Raw genomic sequence first — 19,846 nt, 5'->3', positions numbered from 1 at the left:
ATATCCTTAAATGAGCTTCACCAACTGATATGTTTTCCAATTATCTGCAGCGTCCCTGTGAGTGCCAGCGGCAAAGGAAGCGTTGCTACTGCTTCCGACCGCATCGCAATGAGAACTGGCTCTTTTCGCGCTACTCGACGGGCTGGAAATGCGGCCTCCATGCCGACTGGACCGAGCTGACCAGCTGCGTGGACGTGGAGCTCGACAAGAACGAAGGGGAGACGGCCAAGCGGCGGTACTTTTACATTTCTCTGCTGCGACAACCCATTGCTCGCTACATGTCCGAGTATCGGCATGTGCGGCGGGGCGCCACCTGGAAGGGATCACGCCATTGGTGCCTGGGCCGCCAGGCCACCGCCGCCGAGCTGCCCGCTTGCTACAAGGGCAAGGACTGGCTGGACGTGGATCTTGACCAGTTCGCCGGCTGCGAGTCCAATCTGGCGGCTAACCGCCAGACCCGCATGCTGGCCGATCTCGCCCTCGTCGGCTGCTACAACAAGTCTTCGATGCCCGCTCATGAGCGGGATCGCGTGATGCTGGCCAGCGCAAAGCGCAATCTGGCCGCCATGGCCTACTTTGGACTGACTGAATATCAAAAGGTTAGTTTGTATTGTATCATTTTCAAAGCCTATAACTAATTTGAATTGTCATATCTTCTTTAGATGTCCCAGTACATTTTCGAGGAGACTTTCAACCTGCGTTTCGCCATTCCCTTCGAGCAGCACAACACCACAATCTCGGCGACTGCTGTCCAGAATCTTCGACCCGACCAGAAGCGTCGCATCGAGAAGCTAAACAGTCTGGACATTGAGCTGTATGCCTTTGCCAAGACTTTGCTCTTTCAGCGGTGAGTACCACGCTCTGCCATCACGATCTCTTCCTGCTCGCGACCTATGTATTGATATTTATAACACCCTGCTTAATTGGCTTATATGCCGATAGAACATGGCTTTAGTTATGTTGCTTTCAATGTGCCCCTTGTTAGTTACAGTAGGAGCTAGTTTATCTGGTCTGCAAAAACCAGATCCAATGTCATGGGTCCGGTTTCCTGGATCCCTTTTCTTCGTAGCTTCATCGGGACGTTGCTCAAAGGTCGATGACTCAGATCCACGTCCTCGTTCTTTAGTAACGTTTTGTATCCCATGAGGGTGCGAAACCCCTTTGATCTTCAGGGGCCAAGCCAGTCTTTTGTTGCACTCACTTTGTGTTGTGATGACATTGGCTCTGGCTCAGGAGAAGTGAGAATGGATCCCATGGAAACATCATTAGATCGCGTTACCTTATAGCGCGTTCAATGAATGGTAGTTATGCATGGACAGGCATGGGAAAATGATGTTGAAGGTGTCGCGGCGTAGGGTAAATGTCATTAACATCATTAATATTACTGTGAGTCCTGCACATCATTGGATCAGCGAATAATGAAAACCCTTTTTCGTAAAATTTCCATTTTTATTATAAGAGAGTTTGGGAAAATCAAATGCAAATATGTTTATGGGAAAATATTACCTCTATGAAACCAAAGGATGGTTTCGTAACCTTATATACATACATATTATGTACATGAACTATATAAATTGACAAAGGTTGTGAAGCATAAATATAAATTAAAAAGTAATGCTTGAGTATTAATATTCTATTGATTTCCAAACGATTTCCCTTGTCCTATGGCTCCCTACATTGTCTTTCTACATTATAATTCTTTTGCACAGCTGTGTGTGGCTGACCCACCCAGAATTTCATGCTTGTCTGCTTTAACCTAGAATTATCACCTCCCAGTTGCTAGAATCTTCCGGTCATTGTTTGCCATCAAAGGAACAACCAGCTGATTTCAGTTGGCAGTTGTGACAAACTCACTGGAGAAAAGAAGTGAAAAAATGACAGGATGCACAGGCAGCTACCGCAGGATCAGCAGGATATCATGAGGGGGTTCTCTATACAGATTATAGATGGCCGATTGCCCAACTGCCTAGCGATATCACATGAAAAATCAATTTTCCCGACGCATTTCCATTTTCCATGCAATTCATTTAGCCTCAATTCCATTCAACTCATTGCGCAGGCGCAACTCGCCCATTTCCGACGCATTTTCCTTTAATTATGCGGGCATCGGATTTCGTATCAAATTAACGAATTATGCTGGCTGCCAGCTGTGTTGGAGCTAACGGATGAGGCAGTCCATCCAGCCATCAGCTCATATCCTTGTACTCGTAGTCTCGCAATTCTCGAAAGCAATCGCATTTACTTGTAGTCCTCGAAGGAAAGGAGAAGCCCAGGCAGATGTGAGTGAGTGTGTCTCTGTTCGTCGGCAACGGCACATTTCCCATATGTACTTAAGCCGGGGAATGCGGAACCCCGTCGTCCTATCTCCACCCCTACCCATCTTGCTACCCCCACTCCGGTCTCGAACCCTCCTCGTGCTGTCTTGAACTACAATTGCAACATTTGCGCGCGCTAAAATGAAAACATTTCCTTTATATACACGAGGCCGACGTCTTGACAAACACACAGATAAGACGAACAGGGGATCAAGAACTGTGGCACGAACTACCACCAAATAAAAAAAAAATTAGGAGTCGTATAACTCGGCTTACCTGAATTCTAGATACTCTTAAAAGAGGACATTATAGAAAATATATAATATTATATGTTTAATTTAAATTGAAAAGTGGTTAAGATCAGAAGAATTATGCCGTCTGCAAATGACTTGTCTAATATTAAATTAACATTAGAATGTTTAAGGAATATGAAATTTTTGTTCAGCTAATATCTAAAAAATCCAAAATTGTCGTGATATTATTTTCTATGTCCACTAATTATTATATTCAATGTTAATGTTATTAGATTAAAATGAAAGTCCTACGAAATGAAAACCATAAACCATTTTTCGTTTGAAGATCTCGGAAATACCCAACCTGAAATGTTGGGTATATCCCACATAGGTGAAGCAATGCAGGATCGTTGAAGCGACCCCTGCTCGAGCGAGGGTTGTTTTCTTTGCCTCCCCTGGGTCTATCTCGTTTCCACACTCTATCCATCCCTTTTCCACTCGCTGTGCCAGCTGGAGGCTATGTCTGCCTCAGGGATCTTGGACAGAAGGTGAGCTCAGTTAGGTTTTGACAGCGGAACGCGTAGGTACAGTGAAACGGGTAGCAACGGGATAGCGGGTTTAGTGTAGCACAGAACGGACCACAAAGTACAGATGAATTAAATACGACTACAGACTACTACCATATTGTTAAACAGTTTACCTAAAAATCCTAAGGAAAAGATAACCAAATTAAACCGAAAGTTAAAGTTGTGTTTATGTTTGATCGTTGAGTTATTGTTATATCGAAAGTTAAACGAGCGTTGTTAATGAGACATTGATACAAAATCCGAAAAGAATCGTTACCAAGTTAAACCGAAAGTCCAAAAAACAAATTCGAAAATGTCTTTCTCCAAGGCCAAGTTGAAGCGTTTCAACGACGTGGATGTGGCCATCTGCGGTTCGCCAGCTGCGTCCAACAGCTCGGCGGGATCGGCGGGCAGTGCCACGCCCACCGCGTCTTCGGCAGCCGCTGCTCCGCCAACCGTTCAACCGGAACGCAAGGAGCAGATCGAGAAGTTCTTCAAGGACGCCGTGCGTTTCGCGTCCAGCTCGAAGGAGGCCAAGGAATTTGCCATTCCCAAGGAGGACAAAAAGTCAAAGGGATTACGTCTGTTCCGTACTCCTTCGTTGCCGCAGCGCCTACGCTTCCGTCCGACTCCCAGTCACACGGATACGGCCACCGGAAGCGGAAGTGGCGCCTCAACAGCGGCATCCACTCCTCTGCATTCGGCAGCCACCACGCCCGTAAAGGAGGCCAAGTCAGCCAGCCGTCTGAAGGGCAAGGAGGCACTCCAGTACGAAATCCGTCACAAAAACGAACTGATCGAGAGCCAGTTGAGCCAACTGGACGTGCTGCGCCGCCATGTGGATCAGTTGAAGGAAGCCGAGGCCAAGTTGCGCGAGGAGCATGAGTTGGCTACCTCCAAGACAGATCGGCTCATCGAAGCCCTGACCAGTGAGAATTTATCGCACAAAGCTCTGAACGAGCAGATGGGCCAGGAGCACGCTGATCTTTTGGAGCGTTTGGCCGCCATGGAGCAGCAGTTGCAGCAACAGCACGACGAGCATGAAAGGCAAGTGGAGGCGTTGGTTGCCGAGAGCGAGGCACTGCGTCTGGCCAACGAGCTGCTGCAGACAGCGAATGAGGATCGTCAAAAGGTGGAGGAGCAGCTGCAGGCACAACTCTCTGCTCTTCAGGCGGATGTGGCTCAGGCCCGCGAGCACTGCAGCCTGGAGCAGGCAAAGACCGCCGAGAACATTGAGCTGGTAGAGAATCTCCAGAAGACCAATGCCTCCCTGCTGGCCGACGTGGTCCAGCTGAAGCAGCAGATCGAACAGGATGCCCTGTCCTACGGACAGGAGGCCAAGAGCTGCCAGGCGGAACTGGAGTGTCTGAAGGTGGAGCGCAACACCCTGAAGAATGACTTGGCCAACAAGTGCACTCTGATCCGCTCGCTGCAAGACGAGCTTCTCGACAAGAACTGCGAGATCGATGCTCACTGCGATACCATTCGCCAGCTGTGCCGGGAACAGGCTCGCCACACCGAGCAGCAGCAGGCGGTGGCCAAGGTGCAGCAGCAGGTTGAGAGCGACCTAGAGAGCGCGGTGGAGCGCGAGAAGAGCTACTGGCGCGCCGAGCTGGACAAGCGCCAGAAGCTGGCCGAGAACGAGCTGATCAAGATCGAGCTGGAGAAGCAGGACGTGATGGTGCTGCTGGAGACCACCAATGATATGCTGCGCATGCGCGACGAGAAGCTGCAGAAATGCGAAGAGCAGTTGCGCAACGGCATCGACTACTACATCCAGCTGAGCGACGCACTGCAGCAGCAGCTGGTGCAGCTGAAGCAGGACATGGCCAAGACGATCACCGAGAAGTACAACTACCAGCTGACTTTGACCAACACCCGGGCCACCGTCAACATTCTGATGGAGCGTCTAAAGAAGTCCGATGCGGATGTGGAGCAGTACCGAGCGGAGCTGGAATCGGTGCAGTTGGCCAAGGGAGCGCTGGAGCAGAGCTATCTGGTGTTGCAGGCGGACGCAGAGCAACTGCGCCAGCAATTGACCGAGAGCCAGGATGCGCTCAACGCACTGAGATCCTCCTCCCAGACGCTGCAGAGCGAGGTATCGTTGAAGGAGTCCTTGCTCCACGAGCTGCTAGCCGGCGAGGCGGAGACGTTGGCTAAATTCAATCAGATTGCAAACTCGTTCCAGGAGCGCATCGATGGCGACGCCCAGTTGGCCCACTACCACGAGCTGCGCCGCAAGGACGAGACGCGCGAGGCCTACATGGTGGACATGAAGAAGGCGCTCGATGAATTCGCCACCGTGCTGCAGTTCGCCCAATTGGAGCTGGACAACAAGGAGCAGATGCTTGTTAAGGTGCGCGAGGAGTGCGAACAGCTCAAGCTGGAGAACATTGCCCTCAAGTCCAAGCAACCGGGATCCGCCTCTCTGCTGGGAACACCTGGCAAGGCCAACCGCTCCAATACCACCGATCTGGAGAAGATCGAGGATCTGCTGTGCGACTCGGAGCTGCGATCCGACTGCGAGAAGATCACCACGTGGCTGCTCAACTCCTCGGACAAGTGCGTGCGCCAGGATACCACCAGCGAGATCAACGAGCTCCTGTCCGCCGGCAAGTCCTCGCCCCGTCCCGCCCCCCGCACACCCAAGGCGCCGCACACCCCGCGCAGTCCGCGCACCCCCCACACCCCACGAACACCACGATCGGCGGCCAGCACTCCCAAGAAGACTGTCCTGTTCGCCGGCAAGGAGAACGTGCCCAGTCCGCCACAGAAGCAGGTGCTCAAGGCGCGCAACATCTAGGCTATTCCTTTGTAACAACTACTCTATCGTACTATTATAAATTATATACCTTAGCTAAGATCCGATTCGAAATATAATCAATACACGTTGCACACAACACAGCCAGAGGTGTTTCTGAAATCTCTTTCGAGCACTCTCCGACTAAATTCCAAATCTGATTGTTTTCTATCTTTCGCGTTTGTGTTCTGGAAATATGGGACTTACCTAATCTCATAAAAAATATCATTTTGATGCAATGCATTTTAAGGCATGAGAAATCAAATAAAAAATCTGAAAAAGGTGTCTTGGAAAGTGAGACCTTCTTTAAAGCTATTTAAATTAAATAGACTCATCTTTGAATGTAACGAAAATAATGAGAATGCATCAATTATTTTTTCCATTTATTAGCCAATTTATTCATATAAGGTCAAATTATCTGTAAAAAAAAAAAAGAAATAAAAGGTATTCTGATCTAAAATGTAGAAGTGTACAGTATCATCACCTTGAACTTCGTTCTTAAAATACGTTATATCTTGTATATGCATTTAAAAAAGCCTGTACCTAAAGAATCAGGAAATTGTTTACGTTTTTCATACCAACCCCGTGCAACTCGTTTTTGATTTCGATGTGGTGGAATTTTCTCATGCTGAAACTCCTCGTTGAAGAATGAGAAGGAAGGGGTGTGGGCTGCCATGCAATCCGATGGATTCTTGCGACGCTGATTACGCACACGTGTCCCTTGGCACCGCCTTATCCCCGATGGTTACTCGATGGGAACGGTTCCAGAGTTGCGCAGTTCCTTAGTTCCTCGAGCGAATCGGAACAGCTGCGCCTGCGCTTCCTCCTCAAGGGTGGCTTAACTCAACCGTCTTTTAAGAAGGGGCCGAAAACGAAGGGAAATGCCCATGCACCACCAACCACTGGTAGTTGCAAGCTCGCTTCATTAACTGTGACTTAAGCCTGTTGACGGGGTTTTCCCTCACCTTTCTTTGTTTTTCCGCTCCTTTTCCTTCCCCGTAAAAATCTTTAGCTGCCTGCATCCCAAGCGACCCTTTTGTCTTGGGCCGCATAATGGCCGCTTATGACCTTTGACATTTTCTGCAATGCTCACAATGCCCCGGGCAAGGTAACTGAAGAACTGGCCCAAGACATGGATTTACTCATTGTGCACATAGCTATATACAGCTGTACCTCGGGCAGCTGTATCAACAATTGAAGGTTCCTTTTTTTTATGGTGGGGTGCATATAGGAAACCATTCTTTTGCGCAGAAGTAAATTGAGCAGCTTTGGTAGGTCATAATACAAAGTTGGGTCGGGTGGAAGTATTGCCACCACAAGTTGCAGCGTAAATCCCTGAAGAAAGTAGATTATGCATTCAGACAAATGGTGATTAAGATATTCGCCTACCTGGGGCAATGCGTGCCAGCATTATGTTTTTTCAAAGGTATTTGCATTTCCACGGATCATATTAGTAGTTAGCAAGGATCGCTGAGCTATATAATTTAGGCAAGGAAAAAATAGGCAGAAAAAAATTTTATTGAAGTGACTAGAAATGATACTTTCAACTTAATAATTTGTTGCTCACTTACCACTTTTTAAAGACTTGCAATTGCGCAGACGTTAAGATTCATTTATTTTAATAATATTTATTATTATATTATTTTCTTTTCAGTTTCGAACATCTGAAGGCAAAGGACACAAACTTTGAGCAGCGCTACGCCAATCTGGGCAACATCTACTTCAAGCAGGGCGTCACGGAATTCAACTGGGACAGCAACGTGGAGGATGGGCTCAGCACGGATCATTGAACTCGAAACCAAATATTACCGATTAGGAACTAGATGTAGGACAAACCAACTCATAAATATGTAGCTGGGAAGGGCGGAATATGGGGGGGTGGTCACTAAGGTTACCGATACGCAGAAGCATCAGCATAAAAATCAACCGAAGGACTTTAAACTAGCGATTAAGCATAATGTTAATTAAGCAGACAAAAAACATCTAGCGGACTTGGCTTGTTTCAATCGAACGTAACACAACTAAAGGACAAACGAGCAAAATCTCAGAGCGTATATTATCTCTAAACCTAAACCTAAGCAAAACTATAAAATCTATGACTATAACTATACTCCTTGCTTAAGTCGCGCACCGAAAATTTTAGAAAATGTAAATACTTTGCATAAAATGTTTATTTCTTAAACGCAAGTTCCCTTTTCAAACATTGTGAGGTGCGAGCCCACTCGAATTCACTTTTCACCTTCACAACGCACCCACACTACTACACCGCCATAAATTAGATTAATTAATTAATTTGTAATACGTAGCTTTTCGTTTATTGTTACGCCAAGTCTCTGCAAAGCCAAATCCACACTTAGTCTAAGAGCATAGTGCTTGGAAAATGTTTTCGATCCAATAACGCATTTATTTTATTTTACTACTAGACATCACTGTAAATACTGCAGAATAAAGTTAAACAAAACAATTGAATTAAGAGCAATGAAATGCAATTAGTTTCGTTCCCTTTTCACCGATTGTTTTCGCCAGTTGAAGTGAACGTATGTAGATTTGTTAGCTGACATCATTATTTCAGACAATAACTAATTGGAGATTGATACCAAAATCGAAAAAGCAAAATTGATCAAACAAAGCCAACGAACTACACACAAAGCCAATTGCCTAATACATTATATAGAGCATTTCCCATAACAGAAGTAATGTAAAATATTTAAAATATTGATTAATTGCATTATAATCGATGGGGCACACGCATGGCCATTTTATATAGCAAGTATAAAAGAATACAATATTATTTGCGATTTCATGATTTTGGGAAACAAACAATTTTGTAGGAAGCAAACACACAATGGGAATATAATGAAAATACAATTGAAAGCAGGAAAATTTAATAAAAGATGAATTATTGAATATACAAAAACAGTCTTTATTTATTATTTTCCTGCCTGGTCATCCAAATTTGGCAGGCTTGTGGGGGAGATTTATAAATATTATACAAACTATTTGTTTTGCATTCTTTTAGGTGCTCCTGTAAACTATCAAATAAGTAGTGTTCTTTAAGGGGTGAAGTGAATTTAAATATGTAACGTTAAAGTTATAAAGTTATTTATATATGTTTTAAAAATATTCTTATTGCAAACGTGTTTATCGTTTGACTAGAAATACAAATATTTATTGACTTTTCGGAGCTTTCTATTGCTCCAAATATAGATAGAGCAAAGCTTGTTGACAAATATAATTAACAAAACTACTGAAATTAATTAGTACCAGGGCACCATGCAACAATGGAAAATTTATTTCTCCGTTTTAAAGACAATTAATCTTTATTAGGCTCTAAATAGAGCTTCCTCATTTTTTCAACGCCCCTACGTCATAGATATTAAAAACGCGGAGAAAACAAACCTAATAATAAGACATCACCCAGACGGAGCGCAAAATCTCCGACTAATTTGCACCAATTTGAGGTACAACTAAACGGAAGAGCAAACATAATTTTCCCTCCCGTCATTTCAAACCCATGGGATCGATGAAAAATTAGCAATCTCAGTACGCGTACGTACGGCAAGGTGTAAGCTCCGATCGGTTAGCACAGGCATGACGGATTCGCAGTCGATGGGTAGCATTCCGAGGAAATCCTCTCCAGAACTGGACGTGGTCGAGCAGGTGAACGGCAGCTTTGGCCGCTGGCAGTTGCGCACCATTCTGCTGATATTCCTCTGCAAAATTCCCAGCGCCTGGTTCACTGCCATCATTATCTATACGGCGCCGTATCCTTGGAAGGGGGAACTCGTCTGTCACCCGGCCGATTGGAATGTTAGCCGGTCGCAGACGGAGCATGTTGACCGGAACCATCCCCTTTGGCAGGATGCGCGCAGCACGGATCGACTGTTTAATGTGGATGTATGCAATGCCTATTCCAATTCACTGGCCCGAGGATTCGTGCGTAGTCATGGTCAGGAGTGGAACGCCTCGCAGTCGAAGGAACCAGGTGGCCAATCGTCGCTACCCTGTGAGCACGTAGAGCACCGAACTGACTACAAGTCTCTGATCAGTCAGTTCGATCTTATTTGCTCCCGTCGCGTTCTTGTGGCTCTTACGCAATCTTTTCACGCTCTTGGTGCTCTGATTGGTGGACTCATGGCCTACTCCGCGCTCAAGAAGTATGTATTCGCTTCAATTGTTTATATTATTTCAGTGTGATAACTCTTGTTTCTTAATTCTCAAGAATCAGTCCGCGTCGCTTGATGTTGCTGGGCATGATTGGCCAGATATTTTGCGGTAATCTCACCGGCTTGGTGGACACCTATCAATTGCACATCTACTTCCGCTGCCTCACTTCCATATTTTGTGCTCTCATGTACACTTCCGGGCAATTTATATGTAAGTATGCAAGTATCAACAAATTAAAACCTTACTTAGATACAAAATCTTTATTCTTAAAACATGAAAAGTGGCCAGTTTATGTTCCATCAGATGAAATCAAAAGATCCAAGACACAAACTAATTAATTTTATTTTTTAGTGAACGACATCACCTCGGGAAAAGCTCGCATCATAGTGGTAACCTTATCGGAACTCTTCTGGTCCATGGGTCTCGTCCTGCTGCCCGCCATATCGATATATTTCGACAACTGGAGCTACCTTTACGTGGCCATCTCGTCCTCCCTCATTGTGCTAGTATGGCTGCATCGTTGGATAGCTGATGCTCCTCGCTGGCTGCTGCAACACCAGCGTGTGGAAGCTGCGCTGCGTCAGCTGCTGGAATCAGCGACATACAATAACCGGAAGGTTCCACTTACCCTCGATGTGCAGCTCACGATGTACGCCAATGACCTGGACCAGAAATCCAAACAGAAGCACAGCTATTGCCAAGTCTGGGATGGCGAGACGAAGCGCAGCCAGCTCGTTTACATCCACTTGATCTGGGGCGGTGCTATGGTTCTGTACAACATAATTCTGCTGATGATTCGAAACCTGGGCGCCCAGCAAGTGCATGTGAACACAGCGGCCATGGGATTTGCTGAGATGGTGGGCCTTTTTGTGGGCCTCTACCTCATCCTGTACACGCGTCGTCATTGGCGGTGGGCAGGAAATCTGATGATTATAGCTGGTCTCAGCACCTATCTGATCTGGTTGCTGCCCGAAACTGGTAAGGGTAATTATGTATATTAAAAAATTACTTTCTAAATGTGATATTCTTACAGAACGGAATTCACGCCGCGTGGGACTGGAACTGGTGTTTTGGCTTATATTAAAGATAGCCAACTCCGCCTCGATTGCAGTGCTAACCACCTGTACCAGTGAGATTGTGTCCAAGGAGAAGCGGGTGGTCCTTATGCTTTCCGTGATCTCATTTAGCCGCGTGTGCCTGCTTTTCTGCCCTTTTCTAAGCTGTCTCACTGTCATCCACCACCTGGTCCCCATCACCATCCTGGCCACCATGGGCTGGATTTACGGCTTGGCCCTGCGCCGCCTGAACCGCTACTACTGGAACACGGAGCAGCCCCAAATCAGTCAGGTGCCCACGCCCAACACCTATCGTCGCCAGTCGGCCATCATCCTGCGCCGATGCAGCACTGTGAGTTCCGATTGCAGTGCCTACAGCAATGAGCTTCTCAGCAACTTTGAGCGAAACATGGCAGTTAGCATAGCCGATATATGGCACATCAATTTCCATCCCTCCAGCGAGATCGAGATGGAAGTGGAACAGAGTGGTCCGGAAGCTCACAGAGCACACAGCTCGGAAACCATTTGAACAGCTTTCGCGTAGCCCGAAAGTAGGCTTTGATCGATCTTAAGATATTAAGTCATTTGTATAAAGTGTACACTCAATTATTTGGTGATTATTAAAATAAATGTTATATTATCTATTATACTTCTGATTTATGTATTATTTTTCCGCTTTATATATCTTTTAAAAATATTATTGCGAGTGAGCGGTGTAGAGAATTTTCGTAATAGTAAACACACCCCCTTTTAAGCATATTATACGAGATGATCCAAAGACCAGATGTTTAACAAATTTCGCCACAAAATTAAAGTTAAACGCAAAGTTGATCATTTCACGTCATATATTGCTAATTTAATTGTTTATTTTATTTCCAGTTTAGAGTCGGCAGAAAGGTCTTAATTAGCAAGCGGTGAGCAACAAATTAGTCCAAATGAAACTGATTTACTTACTTATGATAATAAAATTGTGATGTAGATCCTGGAAGGAAGATTTTATGTTGAAATACAGATAACATTAAGAGTATAGTATTAATCTATAGCTCGATATTAATGTAGGTTAATGAAGAGCACCACAATCGATGTGTCACTAGGAGCGCTAAAAAAAGCGACCCAGACAATAAAGATTAAAATAGAAATCCGTTGAAGAATTTGTACAAGCCCGAATGGCAAACGGCGATAACGTAAAGTAATAATGTTATGGCTCCCAAGCCATAAACCCTCCTCACCTGAGATAATGCACACTCGATAGGGGTAAGCTCAAACTAATAACATAAAGAGCATTGAAAGACACCCTATCGATCTGTCGTCAGCTATTCAATAAAATTAAATATTTAATAGGCAAACAAGGAAAAAATGTCTCAATAAGCTAACTAAAATCCCGGCTGCGTCAAATACTTTATGAACTCTAAAAAAAACAATTGAAACTAAAGAGAAATGCTCGAAAAACGAACCCGTTCAATAACTTTTTATTATTTGAGCAAATTCATTAAGTAAATTAACGCCTCGAGTTTCCGAGTGGACAGCCAGTCGGCTCACTCCCTGTCTATAGCGCCCAGTGCGACATTGGCGTCAGTTGCCATTTGATTCTCGGCCGATTGGGACGCGTGTGCTCCAAGAATCCAATAAGAAAAATCGAGCTGAGACGTGCAAATCGGAAAGCTGCCTTTTACGTACGGGGATACGCGGCGTGTATAGTTTTTTATTGTCGTTTAATTAATTTAAATTAATTTGTATGAAATCAAACGAACAAAAAGCAAAGAGACATTGTGAGAAATAAATTGAATTCCGAAATATTTGGCTGTTTGAGGACTCAACATCGTGATCGAACCCTTGATAAACCAAAAAGTGATATTGTGCTTTATAAAGGTCGGTTTATAGATCGGTTTAAAGCTCTTAAACCAACATTACTATGCTATATTACTATATTGATTTTATAACTAGCATTTATTGATTACCTCGTAAGAGTGCATTATCGTGTTGCAGTTTTTTGCATTAAATATTAAATACGCCGTGCACGTAATCTAACAAATGCACAGTGCACTTAATCATAATCTTGTCAAAAGTCGAGCATTCCATTAATTTGAAACGAGTAACGCCTCTCCAGTGGCTCAGTTTTCCTGCCCCATAAGCAATTATTAATTTGCATTTGGGCTCGAATCGAAACAAGTCGATCTGATAGAAAGACCTACCTCCACTGTCCACATGCTCAGCTGTATATCAAATGTATTGTAGAATAGGAAATTCGAATATCTAGCACCGGCACGACCAGTTTTCAGCAATTAGCACTGCCTGGAATATTAGAAATTAAAATATTTGCACTACCAATAGGTGGACAGACTGGAGGTGGGACCAATTGTGAGCCAGACAATCGCCAATTAGCACCTGTGAAACTGAAGCATAAAGAGTCTGTCAATACAGATGATCCAACAAAGCGAATCTGTCGCGAATTAACAACTAAATCTTTCGCCATATTTGCCCTCGACAAATAAGGGCTAGCAAACAGATAAAGTCGCGGAATGAAATGATCATTATCTGTTGCTTCTGCCTTATCGACCAAACTACGGTCAGTCGTGATTCGAGATATGATATCAGTGACAGAATAAAGCAAGCCAGAACCTCGAACTGGTTGAAGTTAATCAAGAGCTTAGCTAATTTATTAATGAGAACAATTAAACGAGATTACAGATTTATTGGAAATGAAAAATGATCTTATTAGTAGACACAATGGTGTAACAAGTATAGGGTTTTAGGAAAGTTTAAAATTATATTTAATTTATGAATTTCGCCCAGGTGTTTATTTATGACATTTACTTGTCAATGCAATAATGAAAGTCAGTCAAGTGAAAAGTAACCGCAGATATTTCAACAATCTCTCGTGATATTCAATGCCTTGTTTGACTGATTTCATCAGTAAACCGCTTTCAATTTACTTCAATTGGGATGGAAGGGTATTGGCATGAAAGAAATAAAGCAAATAAATAAATGGGATGTTCGTTTGCAGAATGTTTCACTAAATAGAAGCCATGGTCAATCCATCGCCCGCCCGAGGTGGAGAATCCACTGCCCCCCACATCCTCCCCAATGAGATGGAGAATGACGTGGACAAGAGAATAGCGACGCCACCTCCAGCACCAGCCGGTAGCGATGTCATCGCCGATGTTGTGGGCGACTTTGGCATCTGGCAGCTGAGAACCATTCTCATCATCTTCCTGTGCAAAATCCCTGCCGCCTGGTTCATGGCCTGCATCATCTTCACCGGACCGGAACTTTATCCCGGCTCGGAGTTCACCTGCGACACCAGTTATTTGACTAGCAGCAGCAACTCCAGTTTTAGTATTTCGGATAACCAGTGCTATGTCCTGGACGAGTCCACTGGCACCAGCTCCGAGTGCGAGCAGTTCAACTACGTATCCAGTTTCGACTCCCTGATCATGCAGTTCAATCTGGTCTGCTTGAGGGACATCTTCGTGGCCTGGACTCAGTACTGGCATTTGTTCGGAGTTCTTGTAGGCGGCGTTATGGGCACCAAGATGATGCTGGGCATCAGCCCGAGGAGCACCTATTGTGTCGGTGCTGTAGCCCAGATTTTGTGTGGAGTAGTCACTGGATATGCTAGGGATTTTAGTCTGCACTGCGCCTTCCGTTGTCTCTCCGCTGTCTGTTGTGCGATCATGTTCACAGCTGGTCAAGCCATATGTAAGTGGATTTGGTAGTACACTTATACCTATTCAGTATAAATATTTATAATGAAATCCAATCTGCCAGTTGCCGATATCACGGCGGGAATGCATCGCATTGGTGCCATTATCCTATACGACACTTTCTGGTCCATTGGTGTGATTCTGTTGCCAGGACTCTCCTCGTTCTTCAACAGCTGGTCCCTGATATATGTGGGCATCACATTCCCCACTATCATGCTGATCTTGCTGCTCTACTGGACTCCGGATTCACCTCGCTGGCTGCTCCGGCACGCTGCGGATCGGTTTTCCATTGACAATGTGGAACAGATCTTGCGTGAGGGAGCGGCGATCAATGATCGCTCGTTCAAGATCCCTCCGGATTTCCGACAGCAGCTGGAGCAACTAAGTGAGCGCTTGAAGGCCCAACCCCCACCAGCTCCTTGGACGGAGTTGTGGAAGGGAAAGCGGGCCAAGACCCACATGGTAGCTGCCCACTTGGCATTGGCCTTTTTCGTCATCAACTTTATGGGGATGCTGCTCAACATAAGATCATTTGGAAGGGACTATCTGGTACCGAACACTATTGCCATGGGTGAGTTGGGCGTTCTTGGTATCTTCATAAATCAAGAGAACTTTAGCAACTTGCTATCGATCTAATATCGATCTAAACAAAATGGCCTTCAAACTCTTTGTTGTACAATATATCAATACTTAAATCCAAAAAACTCTTTATTCATAATGTAAAAACCATTCTATTCCCTGCAGGATTTTCGGAAATCATTGGCTGCTTCCTGGCGCTGCACTTTACACTCAAGCACAACAAGTGGAAGTGGCAATGTGCTGGGGTCTTTAATATATTAGCTGGAATCCTCGGATGCATGGGCTGGATCTTCACCAATGCGGACTCAAGTAAGTTAATTTTAATAACTTCGTGAATGCAATATATGGACTATGGTTATTCTTTAGTGGATGCTGATCTAAAAGTGAGCCTCTGGATGATCATCGCCACCATTCCCAAGGCGGCTGTTTCGTGTGCCCAATCGATGATCCTGGCCTGCATGAACGAACTGATGCCGGCGAACAAGAAGCAGCTTTTCGTCTTCTCCGTGGTCACCTGGGCCCGAGTGTGGCTCCTCTCAGCGCCGTTCTTCAATGTCCTACGGAAGATCGACACTGCCATGTCGCTGACTTCGTATTGTGTATTTAGTATTCTTGGCGGAATCTGCACCAGCCTGCTCCTCACGCCCAGATTAAGTGTGTCCCCGGTAGTGCCACACTTGGAGCAGAGAAACACGAAGGAGCAGTCTCCATTGAACGCCCCAGTTTGGACCGTCGAATCCGATGTGAACAATACTCGATTGTAGCCCAAGACGACAGCCTATTTTTGCCAATTAATAGTCTTTGTATTAGTCAGCTAATGAAAAAACATTCTTCTGTGATTAGGATAAGTGAATTGTTATTTTAAATGCTTGCAGTTTTACTAAAGAATATTTGTGGAGTTTAGTGGGTGAAACCACTGAATAAATTTTACTTATGATATATATCTTGTAACTTATCCCACTTAAACTAATGTCCTAGCACTTGGTAACAATCAAAAAAGCGCTGAAAATATTCTGCTTTTATTTTATTTAATAGCCGATAACAATGATATGAAACAACACGTTTTTCAGTATTTTTTATCGCTCAGAATTTTGTTAATGTTGTATTTTTCAAATTCCGTCAATTTCACGCTTCTCTGGATCTAAACTAAAAGATCTCTTCCGGCTCGCGGTTTTCTCAGAATTCGATTGCAGACTAAGGAGACGCATTATTTCCATCTGACTCATTGTATCCCTCCAATCTAGGCTCTCCTTTTCCTTCTTTTCGTTGTCAAGATCCTTCGGCTGTTCCATAGCCGTGTTTTGCTTTTCCGGAATACTAACTAACAAATAGTACTATACGATAGGTGGCAAGTGACATTTAAGGCAATGCATCTCTAAATTGACAGTGACAATGCTAAAACGTGGATGAAATTTTATTTTGCCTTTTCGATTTGGTGGATCAACATTTGTAAGAATTCCTTGATGGCTATCTTCTGGACTACGAGATTACAAGAGTAAGCTTCGAATTAATGAGGTCCTTTCCAAGACGTAGTAATTCAAGTTTGTAAGAATTCCTTGATGATTTTGATCCCGAGCTTATAAAAATTTTAGTTTAGGAATATTGGAACCAATGAGAACTATGGGAAGACATCGACAACCCCAGGCGAATGGACGGCATCCTGCAGCATCCCAATGAGCAAGAATATACATAATTCGAATCATCACGGAACATATGATGAAATGGATTCCCTTAAGGTGGCGGTATGCTGCTGAGTGACCAAAGAAGTTCATTGCTAACCAATGGCGAGAAACTTTGACCCCATTACGAGAACACAATCCTTGATCACCTCATTGTATAAATCGTTTCCCTGACAGGTGCCTTCACCGACTCCCGCTAGAACAGATTATACACTGCCTATGGTGTATACTTTGTGTTAGCGGGTGTCGGAGAAGCCACCAGTCAGGGAACGATTTATACAATGAGATGGGCAAGATCTTAAATAGTGATTCCGCTCTTATGGATGGCATTTGACCATTAAAAAGAAAGTTATACTCAAAATCTAAGCGCATAAAAGAGAACTAGTGAGACTGGAACTTATATTATAAATAAATATTTAAAACAACTCCTTTTACACTCATTATTAATTTACCTGCTTATCGCTAAACACTCAAAATCTACTTGACTAAAATGAAATATAGACAAGCATCATGTAGAACATCAAATGCAGAAATATCCAGAACCAATAAATCCTGTAAGAAATTAAATACTTTAATGTAATTTTTTTGAGTCCAAAGATGCTTTACAATATGGAACGGGACTCTCCTTATCCCCATAAAAGGAAAATTTGAACAACAATCCTATTCTGAGCTGGATACTAAGACGGAAATAATAAACGAACGACTCACCTGGTCACCATAAACTTGTTTGAGTCAACGGTGAACTTCTCGCGGTGCAGGTACTTGTTGATCCCAATCATGTGACGCCGCACATACTCGTCATAGTCCATCTCCTCCAGATTCCAGTAGAGAGTGGGATATGTACCATTCTCAATCATTTCCTTGAAATAGAAACGGCTCTTGTTCTTGAAGATCCACTCGTTCAGCGAAAAAAAGCTACCTGTGGGCAGTTCAATGAACGATTGCATTTGCTAAAGATGTTTCATAAAGATACCTGCTAGGCAAGCCTGTCGGAATTTCTTGGCAATTGGTGTCACCAGTCGCTTCTTTTGGGCCAACAGCAGGGTTTGCAGATCCATTAGCAAGGCGGGCACAAAGTGAAGAACCCATACAGCCAACTCGTGGTTAAAAGCACTGCACCTATACTTGAAGTTGGGAAACATAATCATCCGCCGGGTGGGATAGATACGAGACCACTTCATTGTTAGCTCGCCAAGATGCTGCCAGGTGATGGGATTGGTCACTCCGGAAGTGGCGTTACAGATGCTCAAGCTTTGGAATATCAGCATGAGAACTAACATGATAAGTATAAGGAGTATTTATTATCCACTTACCTTCCCAATTTCGCCTTGCCGACCATCATGATCATGGCATTGACCACAAAGTCCACTGGGATGATGTCACATATAAGATCCTTGTTCCCTAGGATGCTGCTGATGCCGCCCTTGCCAATTTCCATCATAATACCGCTGATGGCCTGGATATTGTCAATCCATCCGGGATAGGGCTCCCTGTACGCAGCAGTGACTATCGAAGGCCTCACTATCACTATGGGAATCACATCCTTGTATGCATTAACAATCTGCTCGGCAATGGATTTGGTGAAGGTGTAGGTGTTGACATGCGGACCCTTTATATAATCGGCCAGGCGATTCAGATAGTCGTCGGGTATTTTCTGGGTGGCAGAAAGAAACTGTCGCCAATCTACCGGCGGCATGGTGGGGTACACTTGCTCATCAACATACTTGCGACCCGGATTGCAGTAGGCCGTCGAGACGTACAGAAAACTCTAGAGATTTTACCCATTACTTAGCAGTAAAGATAAACTCTACGGACTGGAGCTCCTTACCCTTAGATAAGGCATCTGCCTGCAGAGCTCTAGAAGATTGTAGGTGGCCTGTGAATTTACGCGAGCCGACACTTTTAGACACTCATTGAATCGTACCTGGAATTTGATGAATCAAACAATCAGTGTGAAAAATCTTGGGGAATCCCCCTCGGACTCACTGTTGCTGCACTGTGGAAAATAATGTTGACCTCGGCACACAACACCGATCTGTCGGACTCATTTAAACCTGTTGGTGGAAAAGTCTGGTGAAGTCATGAGTTTTCATTTAAAGTTTCTCTGAAAAGCCATACCTAAGTTGTCGTCCTCAATGTTGCCAGAGAAGTGAAAGATTTTCTTCAGCTGCGTTGGATGCTCCGATTTTATGCGTTCGAAAATGGGATTCTGAAGGAATCCGCGAAATCGTTCCTCTACTGTGACTCCGCCCTTAGGTCGGATGAGCATGTAGATCCGCTTGATCTGCGGAAAACTCCAGAGCAGCTTCTCCAGCAGCGACTTGCCCACAAAGCCAGTTGCTCCTATTAAAGTTAACCATCTTTGAACAGTCTCTTTTGGAGATCGCGTCTGTATTACCCGTTATGAAGACCACAGCATCTTGGTAAATATCCGTCTGGTGCTCCACAGTACTCACTTCGGCGTTGTCCATGGTGTGGCCACTTTGAAGCCACGATAGCTACTGATCCGGTGAGCTACTCACTTTCAACGCCTAACTGGCTTGGCAAAAGAAATGCCTTGGTCCTCCCGAAACAAGTTTTTCGTGAAAATGCAAGTGGAACATGCAATTGGCCAACGAAAATAGCAACTCAGACGTAACATTTGAGCACAAACATATTACATCATATTTCGATGGGGATGTGGACAACACTAGACCTTCGTTAATGATCATTGAAGAAGTCATGAAGTGGGAGTCCATACCATTGGCT

General features: G+C 44.5%; 5 protein-coding genes, 2 long non-coding RNA genes and 1 other non-coding gene across 14 annotated transcripts in view; 6 read left to right on the top strand and 2 right to left on the bottom strand.

The window, feature by feature from the left end:
• Hs6st (Heparan sulfate 6-O-sulfotransferase) overlaps positions 1–8,824 on the top strand; it is a 79,236-nt gene extending 70,412 nt beyond the window's left edge. Inside the window, exons 4-6 of one of the 2 annotated variants that reach the window (NM_001275821.1) lie at positions 51–599; positions 663–847; positions 7,569–8,824. In NM_001275821.1, the coding sequence (NP_001262750.1) occupies positions 51–599; positions 663–847; positions 7,569–7,704 (870 nt within the window). In that variant the 3' untranslated portion in view covers positions 7,705–8,824. The remainder of the gene's footprint in view (positions 1–50; positions 600–662; positions 848–7,568) is intronic. The other variant, NM_079685.3, reaches the window with a different exon arrangement.
• On the top strand, positions 2,981–6,302 carry mira (miranda). 3 transcript variants are annotated; one of them, NM_057944.3, is made up of 2 exons: positions 2,981–5,212; positions 5,303–6,302. In NM_057944.3, the coding sequence occupies exons 1-2, from the start codon at positions 3,428–3,430 to the stop codon at positions 5,915–5,917; spliced, it is 2,400 nt and encodes a 799-aa protein (NP_477292.1). In that variant the 5' UTR covers positions 2,981–3,427; the 3' UTR covers positions 5,918–6,302. The 3 variants fall into 3 exon arrangements, with proteins under 3 accessions (NP_477292.1, NP_001262751.1, NP_477291.1); NM_001275822.1 differs by having other exon boundaries at positions 3,103–5,212; positions 5,285–6,067; NM_057943.4 differs by having other exon boundaries at positions 3,103–6,067.
• Positions 8,825–9,456: 632 nt separating the features above from the next.
• Positions 9,457–11,779, top strand: CG4459 (uncharacterized protein). The gene is made up of 4 exons (NM_142593.2): positions 9,457–10,071; positions 10,137–10,291; positions 10,433–11,059; positions 11,115–11,779. The coding sequence occupies exons 1-4, from the start codon at positions 9,506–9,508 to the stop codon at positions 11,663–11,665; spliced, it is 1,899 nt and encodes a 632-aa protein (NP_650850.1). The 5' UTR covers positions 9,457–9,505; the 3' UTR covers positions 11,666–11,779.
• Positions 11,780–12,729: 950 nt separating this feature from the next.
• Positions 12,730–16,357, top strand: CG4462 (uncharacterized protein). Its single transcript, NM_142592.2, has 5 exons — positions 12,730–13,005; positions 14,141–14,835; positions 14,905–15,411; positions 15,585–15,728; positions 15,786–16,357. The coding sequence occupies exons 2-5, from the start codon at positions 14,163–14,165 to the stop codon at positions 16,181–16,183; spliced, it is 1,722 nt and encodes a 573-aa protein (NP_650849.1). The 5' UTR covers positions 12,730–13,005; positions 14,141–14,162; the 3' UTR covers positions 16,184–16,357.
• Positions 16,358–16,429: 72 nt separating this feature from the next.
• On the bottom strand, positions 16,430–16,788 carry lncRNA:CR46040 (long non-coding RNA:CR46040). The gene has a single exon (NR_133420.1). It is a non-coding gene; the product is annotated as a long non-coding RNA:CR46040 (long non-coding RNA).
• A 2-nt stretch (positions 16,789–16,790) lies between these two features.
• lncRNA:CR43282 (long non-coding RNA::CR43282) lies at positions 16,791–17,504 on the top strand. 4 transcript variants are annotated; one of them, NR_048433.2, is made up of 2 exons: positions 16,791–16,914; positions 17,012–17,504. It is a non-coding gene; the product is annotated as a long non-coding RNA::CR43282 (long non-coding RNA). The 4 variants fall into 4 exon arrangements; NR_048434.2 differs by having other exon boundaries at positions 16,791–16,951; NR_048435.2 differs by having other exon boundaries at positions 16,791–16,960.
• Positions 17,239–17,393, top strand: hpRNA:1 (hairpin RNA 1). Its single transcript, NR_156794.1, has one exon. It is a non-coding gene; the product is annotated as a hairpin RNA 1 (non-coding RNA).
• Positions 17,505–17,516: 12 nt separating the features above from the next.
• On the bottom strand, positions 17,517–19,594 carry CG4770 (uncharacterized protein). The gene is made up of 8 exons (NM_142591.3): positions 19,497–19,594; positions 19,217–19,441; positions 19,085–19,152; positions 18,927–19,022; positions 18,412–18,866; positions 18,072–18,349; positions 17,807–18,017; positions 17,517–17,650 (listed from the first exon to the last, which is right to left on the bottom strand). Exons 1-8 carry the CDS (start codon positions 19,567–19,569, stop codon positions 17,584–17,586), a joined length of 1,473 nt encoding a protein of 490 aa, NP_650848.1. The 5' UTR covers positions 19,570–19,594; the 3' UTR covers positions 17,517–17,583.
• Positions 19,595–19,846: the final 252 nt, after the last annotated feature.

The sequence above is a fragment of the Drosophila melanogaster genome, chromosome 3R (assembly GCF_000001215.4).
Source record: "Drosophila melanogaster chromosome 3R".
In the NCBI taxonomy this organism is placed as follows: Eukaryota; Metazoa; Arthropoda; class Insecta; order Diptera; family Drosophilidae; genus Drosophila; species Drosophila melanogaster.
Note: the sequence above shows the minus strand (reverse complement) of the source record. Positions and strands in the feature narration are given on the sequence as shown.